This window comes from Xiphophorus couchianus, chromosome 8 (genome assembly GCF_001444195.1).
Source record: "Xiphophorus couchianus chromosome 8, X_couchianus-1.0, whole genome shotgun sequence".
NCBI classification, from domain to species: Eukaryota; Metazoa; Chordata; class Actinopteri; order Cyprinodontiformes; family Poeciliidae; genus Xiphophorus; species Xiphophorus couchianus.
This window is the reverse complement of record NC_040235.1, coordinates 18,170,724-18,181,611: the sequence shown is the minus strand read 5'-3', so window position 1 is coordinate 18,181,611 and position 10,888 is coordinate 18,170,724. Positions and strand designations below refer to the sequence as shown.

At 36.9% G+C, this 10,888-nt stretch overlaps 2 protein-coding genes across 2 annotated transcripts in view; one reads left to right on the top strand and one right to left on the bottom strand.

Annotated features, from left to right (window-relative positions):
- The first annotated feature begins 527 nt into the window (after positions 1-527).
- On the top strand, positions 528-5,354 carry LOC114149228 (cyclin-dependent kinases regulatory subunit 2). The gene is made up of 3 exons (XM_028024878.1): positions 528-4,113; positions 4,958-5,085; positions 5,214-5,354. Exons 1-3 carry the CDS (start codon positions 4,055-4,057, stop codon positions 5,255-5,257), a joined length of 231 nt encoding a protein of 76 aa, XP_027880679.1. The 5' UTR covers positions 528-4,054; the 3' UTR covers positions 5,258-5,354.
- Positions 4,212-10,888, bottom strand: part of sema4d (sema domain, immunoglobulin domain (Ig), transmembrane domain (TM) and short cytoplasmic domain, (semaphorin) 4D) — a 44,865-nt gene continuing 38,188 nt past the window's right edge. The window contains exons 17-20 of the mRNA XM_028024872.1: positions 10,648-10,848; positions 8,189-8,401; positions 7,952-8,040; positions 4,212-7,233 (exon numbers count right to left, since the gene is read on the bottom strand). Coding sequence (XP_027880673.1) covers positions 7,204-7,233; positions 7,952-8,040; positions 8,189-8,401; positions 10,648-10,848 — 533 coding nt within the window. The 3' untranslated portion in view covers positions 4,212-7,203. The remainder of the gene's footprint in view (positions 7,234-7,951; positions 8,041-8,188; positions 8,402-10,647; positions 10,849-10,888) is intronic.

The window sequence follows — 10,888 nt, the reverse complement described above, 5'->3', positions numbered from 1 at the left end:
TAAAATGTCCTCAGCAGCATTTAGCAAAGCTGAAATACTGACACTCATTCATAAGCAGCTTCCGCTCTCACTGTACTGCAGATTTCGCACTGCAGTCCTTCCCAATATCTCTGTTTCCTGCCTGGCAAGAGAGAAGAAAAAAAAAAGAGCACGTCTGCCTTTTCTCCTTAGAAACAAAGGCAAACATAAAGGCAGGGATGATGAGGCAGGTCCTCGTATATCACAAGAAGAGGAAAGAGAGAAAGAGAAAAAGGAAGCCAAGGGCTAAAAAACCCCACATGCAATATTTAGTCTTTTATGTGAATGAAATAACGGGCAGGCATACCAGTGTTTCTGTGAATGGAAGCAAGGCCTTTCTGCCTCTGCAAGGCAATCCCTTGGGATGGCATGGTCTTATCCAATGAAGAGCCAGCTGGATGACTCATTCAGGGGAGGCTTGCAGAATAGTGGAAGAAACCATTCCAGACAGCCATTTGTGTTCTGTCTCTTCTCAGCAACCTCTTAGAAATGTGGTAAACAATAATGAGGGTGAAATGTTTGCAAAGCATTATTCCTCTGTGGTCTCATAAAAGAACAAAGTACAAGAAATGAGTTCAAAATATTAAACAGAAGAAACGCTGCCACCCCTATGTGTTGAACTGCCTTCATTATCACCTTTTTTCCTTCACATTCATGTCAACAGTTACCACCTACACATTTAATTACTAATTTACTGTTTATATGCTAAAGGAGATACAGACACTATACTGCAAATATATTTTGAGCTGAAAAACAACTGTAGACTGAATTTATTTAAACTGAAGTAGACACTATGTAATTGGATATGAATTATATATATGCCCTGTCTTTATTGTGAATGGGTGCTATGTAATTCATAAATGGAACATTGTATTCAAAATGTAAGGTTTGCTTAGAACGTTTTGACAGCAAAAATATAAAAATATCCCAGTGGAAAATATATATATAAAAAAAACAAAGTGGCACCAAAAAGTGCCAAAATGAATATGATGAATAAAGCAAAAAAAAAAAAAATGTAGTCAATATCCCTTCATTTTGCATCGCAATTTCAGGAAAATCAATTTGGAATAATGTGAGGACATTTTCAGTGGTGGTTCACATGTATGTATTCTGTGTGGACCTAATCTGAATGGCTCAAAAAAGAAAAGTAGCAAAGTAATAATTTTGTAGTGGCTTATTTAAAGTCACTGGGCCACTAAACAAGCCATTTGTGATTTTTAAAAACCACAATTCTCACAAGAAGGAGGCCAAATTCTTCTACATATATAAAGAAATTCAGCAAATCAATTATTATTTTTTCACACAGAACCACATAGTTTTAGATCAAATTTTTCCATACAAAGAAATTTAAAATCATTTGATCCTTTTTGTATTTACTCTGGTTATCTCTGTATGATATCAAAACTTTTTTGATGATTTGAAAACTTTAATGTGTTGCACAAAAGCAAAAACTGCAAAAATCTATTATGAGGGAAAAAACTAACCACAGCAATGAAAGAACAATCCCCATCTTGGGAAGAAAGTGCTGCTGTAAGTTTGATTGTGCCCGATTATAATGTTCTGCTTTTGACTTCAGGTTTAGCATTTGTTCTCCTATTTGTCATGCTTAAAGTTTCAGACCAAACAAAACATGAAAAAAGTGATTCAGAGCCCAACTTAACTCTTTAGCACAGCCCAATTCTCCTGTTTCTTTGTCTTGTTTTTAGTGTCAAAAAGAAGTGTGTTTCAAAACATTTGCCACTAGATGTCGCCTTTTCCTACTCAGCAGATCTTCAAAGTGAAGACCTTTTTCATAGAATAGATTCACATTCTGTGAAAAGTGCCTTTAAGACAGCAGCTTTCTGTCATACTTTTGTCAATCCATAGATTAGATAAAACTTGTAATAGTAAAACACTTAAGTTAAAGAAAGAAATCTATTAAAGGTCTAAGATTCAATCAATGCCTTTCCTACGTCCTGAATCCCAGCAGCCGTGCTTGGTGCAGCACAGCAACATGGACCACAATTAAAGACACTGTGTTTAAAGCATTACAATTGTGAACAATGCTATAGATAGCAGGAAAAATGGGAGAATTATGTTTCTCTGATGTTTTTTTTTTCTTTTAAAACAAACATTTGTTTATTTGCAGGTTCCAGAAGACAATATTGTCTAACACTAATTATTTGGTGCAATTATGGTTTCTCAAGTTACTTCTGAAATGTTGAATTTTTTTTGGAAAGTGCCTTGAAATGACAGTGATTGTTGTGAAATGGAGTTATATAAATAAACTGAATGGAGTTGTTAAGAGGTGGGGTAGGAAAAAAGGAAAGACAAAGCGAGGAATCCGACAAATATTTCACTTGACTGCTGTTGCCTAGTTACCAAAGCCATGTTAAAAAAAAAATGTTCCAGGCAAGCTAGAGGGAAAACGGTTAATAATATAAAAAAACAGAAGCATTTAATTGGTAAAATCGGATATTTTTAGTGAGCTCTTAACAATAAAGCAAGAACACATCGATAGTGTGACAACAGGATTCTGGTAAATAAAGGGTGAACTACTTTATTGTTAATGAAGATACAAGTCTGCACTACTAGAAAAATATACATATTGAAGAATTGCTGCCACAAAAGCCAACTTTAGCACCACTTTCAGAGATTACACATTTCAGGTCAAATATTTGGTAAATTTTTTTGAAATCGTCTTTCTCATAAACCAGCATGGGTTTTAAGGATTTTCAGATGCATTTAGTGCTTGACCCAATATTGTCGACAACACTTTACTCAATCTATCTTTAGGTCTATATTAATGCTACTGGAACTTTTCTGAATAAAGTAAAAAGAACAGTCACAATTTTAGTGCAAAAATAAATAAATAAAAAAGAAAAACAGAAAATAAATCCCATACACGACATGCTGTTGGGTGTATTGTACTGAAAATTCTTTAAGTTGCTCAGGACTCACTATGGAGTGTCTGTGAGCATAAATGTTCAAGTCTCGTCACGATTTAGTGTGGACTTTGATTGGGTCATTTTTTGTCGCATGTAATGTAATATGTTAAACGAATACGTTAAAACTGCTGAAGTTTCACTGACAACAGCTTATATGTCTAGTCACGATACACAAAGCACACTTACACAACGCATCTCTTTCACCCAGCCAAACTCACTGCACTTACAGTATATATTCATGCATTATTTTCACAGGGTCACAGCCAAGTGGTTTAATTGCCCAATGGTACATCAACATGTGGTGCTAGACTTGTGCTCACAACACAAGTCTAGCTGTGTTTTAGATGTTTTCTACTAGGACTTAACTATAATAATCACCATTAATTTTTCCCTCTGCTCTGACCAGTTTGCCTGTCCCTGCTAAAAGATAACATTACCACAGCATGATGCTGCCATCATCATCATCATCATCATCATCATCTTGTATCAGTAGATGGTGTCTTCTTTTCTTCTACTGTATTTTTGACCTCTCTGGTGTGGTTCCGGATTTATACTGGGATGAAATTAACACACAGGTGGACTTAGCTACCTAATGGATAACTAGCTACCCATTAGGTAGCTGCCTAACTGTCAATGATGGCACCAGAATATGGGTATCAGACTCAGTAGTATTTGCAAGTTACTGTATCCGCTTTAAACATAAGAGTCTCACTACAGGACAAAATCCATCCTCTTACACCAGCGCCGCAGAAAAGCTGTTTTTGTCTCTGCTTGTGAAGCCAAAATGTCTGCGATATATAGCAACACAGTGAAGATAAAATATTAATCAGCAAAGAAAAAACTCGTATTTAAGACTAAGCACATCAAACAGTATTTGATATTATAATGCAATTCCCCACATGTCATTATCAGCATAAAATTCCACATTTGTAAAAACACCCTCACCTGCGCCCGGTTGATTGATGGAAACAAAGTTTTTGGTCACGTGACATGCACCGTCCAAACACCGCCTCGATGCAATTTACGCGAGAGACCAAAACCTCAACTGAAGTGTTGTTCTGTAACGAGCGTTTGATTACAAACTTTTCTTGTTTATCTTCACTGGAAATATGTCTCGAATCCAGATTTATTACTCGGACAGGTACAGTGACGACCAGTACGAATACAGGTGAGCAGCCATCTCTCTCAGCCTGTTTACTGTCAGTAAGGAAAACAACCAAGTGATATTCTATTAAGAAACACGTTTAACTGTTCAAAATGTCTATTTTTTTTTTAACTCACCTGTACCGCTTCTAAAACTTTGACCGGTGTGCCACATTAATGGGGCAATTGTGTGTTTTGGGGGGCTTAAAACTTGAATTAATGTACACCTTATATAATTTTCATACAATAAAAATTATATTTCAGGAGTCCTTGGGGTTCCTGAAGTCACCATCGTGCACAGCTGCATCTCATTAATCTTTTAGTCGTGCTCATTGGAGAAAAGCTGCAGAGTTTTTCCAGGTCTTATCTATTCTGGACATATGTGCACAAGTTTCTCTGTAGTCTTTACAGGACAGTCCTAAAGATACCTACGTATTTATGTTTCTGAGGTAGCAGTAATGACCATTTCATCTTGATACAGCTGGTTTGTAGTCTGGAAAATTCCAGAAAAGTCTGGAGTTTAAATATTTTCCAGGGGTTGTGTTGACTGGAAAGAATGTGTAACTTTGCCAAATAGACATGGAGGAGAATGTGCATATATATAAATGCACATTCTGCTCAATGTAAACATTGTATACACACACATATATATAGTATATACATATATGTCTGTGTATATGTATTTTTTTTCTAATTCAACCCCAAGTCTTATTGGGATTGAAAAAATTGTCTTAAAATATAATATATCCACATTTTTAAGTTCTCAGACTGGAGAGATTTGTATAAAATAATTTTTTATTACTTGTCATGATATTAAGGAAATTAGTTGTTTTATTAAAAGTAATAGTCTTTTTTTTTCTCTTGCTTAGGCATGTCATTCTACCTCGGGAAATGGCTAAGTATGTCCCAAAATCCCACTTGATGTCTGAAGATGAGTGGAGACAGCTGGGAGTGCAGCAGTCCAAAAGTTGGATCCACTACATGATACACGAACCAGGTCCGTGAACTAAACAGTTTAAGGTTGGCCTACCTTGGAACTGGAAAAAGCTTTCTTTGTAAAATAACGGTAGAAATTAGTTGTACTGCTACCTAGTTATGTGAAGTTTTCATCAAATTCTCTTTCAGAGCCTCATGTCCTACTATTTAGAAGACCTCTACCAAAACACTGACCCAGTCCTACCACTTCTCATTGGGAAGTCGTACTGTGAGTGATGGTTACCATGTCGCTGCTTAAACAGTTAAAGATAAATATTCTTTGTAATTTTCCTCGTGTTTCAGGGACTTGTGATTAGCAACAATTGCTTCATTCAGCCAGAAGGAAAAAAGCTGACTTAGAATGTTTACCAAGAAGCAATTTGGACGTAAAGAAATAATGGAATGGAACACCTGACAGCCCACATGACCAGTGGAAAGGTTGCTGTGTAGCTAAATACTTGTATGTGAACTCTCTAGAAAACTGCTTAAGGAATTGTGCTGCTGTCATACAGTTTCAGTTTTTCCATGTTTTCTTTGCTTACAGCATTTTCCCCCTTTTTTGGGCACAAGAGGGTGCTATTATCTTTTTTAAAATTCAAATGGAAACATCTTAAACAGCAACTTGTGCAGAAGTGTTGTCCAGGTCAACTGCATTTCTTTTGCCCAGATGCACTTTAGCTCAATGCAAAGTTTCTAATGTGAAAAACAACAATAAAGCCTCACCACAAAGTATTTTCCCCTTACGGAATAGTCATCATTCTTTAAATCTATAATCCATTTCTTTAATAATCAGCATCTGTTTTGACAATTAGATTCTAGGAAACAGTTGTCCTGTTCCAATGCTGTAATAGATCTACAAGAAGAAGTCCTTGGGTAATAAATTATTCAGGTGGAAGAAAATGCTTTTTGTGGAAAATGCTGATGTGGTACACTGTGATTCAGCAGAGTTGGAACTTGCCGAGCTGCAGGATTCATTCAAATAAGTGCCACTGTTGCAATATTTCAGTGCACAATTACAAGTAAAAGTTTCTCTTTTTAAAAAAAAAACCCTACTTTGATAGATTATATTATAAAATCATGACTACTAAAGAAGCATTAGTGTTAATTACATAACATAAATCTGCTCAGTGAGGTAAAAAAAAATCCAGACCCCCACAGGACTTATCCAAGACATGCCTAAGAAAACTTCTATTAAAGTACTGTATAATAAAGTTTAGATAGCCTTGTGCCTAAGGTGCCTTGCAATAGCATGTATACCCCATTCAGTGTTTTGTTCTAAGGTAAAAACTAACTTTGTTGGGTTTTTACCGAAATACTGGTTTTCAGTATTTCTGTAAAAACCAGCAGTTGCTCAACATGATCTATTCAATACAAATCAGACAGGAATAAAACAATTTATTTCAAGACTAAAACCATACGTTTCTTTTAAAAAATCAATAAGTGGTAAACTTTTCAGTGTGTGCCAAAATACACTGAACTTTGGCAGTTGAATGTTTACTTTTGTATTGGTATTGTGAATATTATAATAAAGTATCGTTTGATTCAAGTAAATAATTAAGCTAGCTTAAGCATAAGACATACTGGCAATAAAAGTATGACCATAGATAGCAAATTTCTTATCTCAGTTTGATCCTAGTTGAGGCTTGAATAACTTAGTATATTTTAAGTAAAAATTCTGTAAGATAGCCTTAAGGAGTGAAACTGCTTCTTTAAGGAAGTTAAGAGGCAAAACTTTGAATATCATCACACTATAACTGGGTTTAACAGAGACACTGACCCACAGAATCTGATAAACTTCAAAAAGACATTTGCCGTTTCCCCACAAGCACTACTTCAAAATGGCAGTCTTATACTGTGTGAATACAGCAACAAATCCAGTACAAGCTTTCTTAGACTGAAGGAGTCAGTGGGCTGACTCCAATCCTTCCAGTTTGGAGGGAGTCCAAAAACCATCACAGCAGCCATGTGAGGTCTGCACCTGCTGGTTGCAAGAGCTGTGAATTCTTCATGTCATGGTCCATCAAACTCTCATGTAAGTGGTGACACTGAAACATTTTACTTGTGTTTGTGAAATGTTCAGTGTCAGAGGAGTGGTCCAGCTGGACTGAGAGGCCAGTCCACAACCAGAATGAACACGTGCTCACCCAGTTGTGTGGCCATCACAACTTTCCTGTAGAGGAAAGAGCAGAGATTATAAAGAAGCAAAGAAGTGAAAAAATGCAAGGCAAGGATTTCTGTGGATTCTGTGCTTAATGGCCATAAAAGGATAAAAAAAAATTTAAAAGTAGATGGTTCTCCTCTAAAATCTAAGCTATAAATTGGTCATCACATTTTATTTTTAAAAATCTCAATAGACAATCATGGTAGACTTGCATTTAATCCAATTAGAAGTATTGATGTGGTTAAAACAATTTGAAATAAAATTGATAAGGATATTTTGTAACGTGGTTCTTCATAGTCTGATTTATTGAGACTGTTGCTTTCTTACATTTGTACTTATTTTATTTTATTTTTACCATAAGAGACAAGCGACTGTCATATTTTTCATCAAAGTATTGCCCTATAACGTTGTTTGAACCTCCACCATAAGTAAAAGACAACAGCTATTATTGAGACTTGGTCACACTGAGATGTCAACTTAAAAAAAAACGTATCGGTTAAATTTACTTTAAAGATGTATTTTTCAATTGTACCAGCAATTGTGCCAATGGTGAGAAGTGAAAGCCAAATATTTTTCTTGGGTTTATTTTTCCACCAGAAGAAAGATCCTCAAATCATGATACTGGAATAAAAAAGATTTTCATCTTGATATACTGGTTCTAATGAAGTGAAACATTTAGACAAATAGGCTTTTGAAGAACATGAGACGTAAACACTGTGTGACCTACCCAGGCTTTTTCCCATCTTTTCAGCAGCTGCTCATGCTCTGTAAGCGCACCTCTCCATTGGTTCAGATCCCTGGATGGAATGTTTTCGTCTGTCAAACAACAACATCCTTCATAGATTTAAACATCACCCGTCGCCCCATCAGTGGCAATACTCACAACCAACCAGGGCAAATCCCTTATACACGACCACTTCACAGCAGTTTAACGTTTTTACTCAAATCTACACAACTATAATACCTCCGGTAGTCAGATGGAGGTCAATGTCAGATGTGTCACTTCCTGTGCTGGCTTCAGCAACACAGCGGTAACGGGCTTCCTTGATCAGCGGCCCCCCTCTAAGCCAGCTGCTCACCAGCACCTCCCTCTGGCCCAGTGGCCTTCGGTACTCTGTTACTGGGGTGTCCACACTGTACCCATTTATTAGCCAATGAATATGGATGTCGCTTGGACCTGCGGAACAGAACGGGACTTCTTGTTGACTCCTGATTGTTGAGACCCTGGCGTGGAAAACATGGTGCTTTCCTTTGGTACATTCACATGAGGAAATCGGTTTGCAGAGGTGCAAGCAGTCATGCAGCAGTAACAGATTCCATCACATCTGATTTTGTTTTGTATCAACAGTGATCATGCAAACAGTTCAGCATGCCAGAAAAAGTTTCATTTACGACATTAAGAAAAAGCTTTTCCTTAAACCTTATCTGTTCATTGCCATCTTGTAAAGTTGTACATTGAGAGTCTGAAAGAAAACATTGGACATTCAGAAAATAGTTTTTGATGCCTGATAAACTATCACCAACCAGGATGACTGTTTAAAACATTTTCTCGATTGTAGAATGATGTGTCCGTATCAGATCTACGTGTAACCCAGCCTCTGAGGATTACACGCAAGTAAAAAAATACAATATAATTTTGAATTTTGGCATGCATTTGATTTAACCCCCTCTTAGCACCTCAGTGCTGCCATAGATCTGACTTAAGAGCTGGAATACAAAAACTAGCTGAATTGAAGTTGCTCAGTTTGTTTAGTTTAGCACCAGCTATGTAGAAGATACAAACATAAGAAGGAAGGAGCTCTGATCAAATAAGACCAAATTTGAGCCTTTTGACCAACATGCAAAATGCCAAGTTGGGCAGAAAGCTAACATCACACCAAACCCACCATTCCACCTGTAAAACATGGTAATGGCAACACCATGCTGTGGGGTTAACCTTCAGATGGATGGCAAGATGGATCAAGCTAAATACAAGATGAATCTGGAAACCTTTTAGAGTTGAGACTGGGATGGAGACCAATTTATAGCAGGATGAGCATAAAAATACAAATAAAGGGAGTTTAGATCAAAAGCACACTGACTGTATTTGAGTGGTCCAGTTAAAGTCCTGGGTTGAGTACAAAATTGATGTTCAGGTTTTCTTTGTTATTAAATTGACAAGTTCAGTAAAAATTAACAAAAAATGAAACAAAAATATCAATTATTGATATGCAAAGTTCATAGATACCCCAAAAGATACAACTAAGTGCAGCAGGAGGTGATTCCACAATAAATCAACTGGGGATCACTTTAGTTTGTATCCTCATTATGCCTACTGTTGTCCCTATCACTGTAATTATTGTATTGTATATATCTATGGATGTTGATGAATATAAGTGTCTCTTAAAGGGTCCAATGTCTATCTGAAGGAAATGTATCTCTGTTGGACTGTTTCCTCCATCAACATTCCCTGGAAGACTTTTGGCAGAGCTGGAATTGTACGACCAGTTTGCTTGTGTAGGTTAAATGACTGGAATGGTCTGCGTAAATAAGATGTGAATTGTGAGTTGTGACAGGAGTGGACATGTGTATGTGTTGATATAAAACAGTTATTGAAAATAAAACGTTGAAAAAAAAATCAACTCAGGATCAAATATAATCGCATGCCACAGTCTTCAAATCATTATTCATAAATATTTGCCTTCCACTTGACATTAATGCCGTCTTTTGTTTTTGGTCAATCATAAAAATCTCAAAATACATTGAAGTTTGTGGCTCAAACATGACAAAATGTGAAAAAGTGTAGTGGGACTGGATTACCTTTCAACAATAATATACCATGATATTTTGTGTAATTTTTTTTATTCTGATTCAGTTTTAAAAAAAAGTTTTGAAATCATCTGACAAGGTTTATTTCACCCCTCTACAGGGAGCCCAACATCCCATGGATTTATGTACATAATCAACAACCATTTCCAATATATACAAATATTGACAAATGTTTACAGGCACAAAAAAAATCAACAGTTTTACCAATAATTCTTTTGCAAACTTCTGTATGTTCCATGGAGACATCGTTAACAGTGCTCATCTTTAAATTTTACAAATTAAGACTGCCATTACACAGCAACCTATTAAAATATCTATATTTGTGCAAGTCGGTTGTAAAGAAGCTGACATTTTTGCAATGGATCCCTATTTTGTATTTTCAGAAATTGATCCATCTTTGTGGCAATCCAGCAAATAAATCCAGAAACCCAAACACACAGCTCTGTTAGTTCAGGTTCGAGTAATGCCAACACACAGTAGAACGGGGAGAAAAAGAATGTAAAACAAATGGTTAAATACACAAAGCATGGGTTTCAAAACCAAGCATGTGTCCCTGAGGGAGGGGAAGGGTTTTGGAGGGGTATGAGATAGGTCGGAGTCACAGGCAGCACTCACCCAGAGCGAGGCAGAAGAGCAGGAAGGCCTCCTGGGCGTGAACCCCCCAGGCCTGGTCCTTCAGCAGAGGAGGCAACAGTTTTACCTCTGCCTCCCGAGCCTCCACGCAGTGGGGCTTGGCGGGAGAAGAGGAGGAAGGGAGGGAAGAGCAAGAGCTACTTCCAGAGGATGACAGAGAAGATGAGGAGTCGATAGAGGAGGCTGTGAGAGGGAGTGGCGGAAAAGAAGAGAGCTTTGAGGA

Excerpts from the sequence above, each read along its gene's own strand:
- LOC114149228 (XM_028024878.1), top strand. The coding sequence starts at position 4,055 with ATGTCTCGAATCCAGATTTATTACTCGGACAGGTACAGTGACGACCAG. Across the intron at positions 4,114-4,957 it reads GACGACCAGTACGAATACAG|GCATGTCATTCTACCTCGGG; the intron begins GTGAGCAGCCAT and ends TCTCTTGCTTAG. Across the intron at positions 5,086-5,213 it reads CTACATGATACACGAACCAG|AGCCTCATGTCCTACTATTT; the intron begins GTCCGTGAACTA and ends ATTCTCTTTCAG.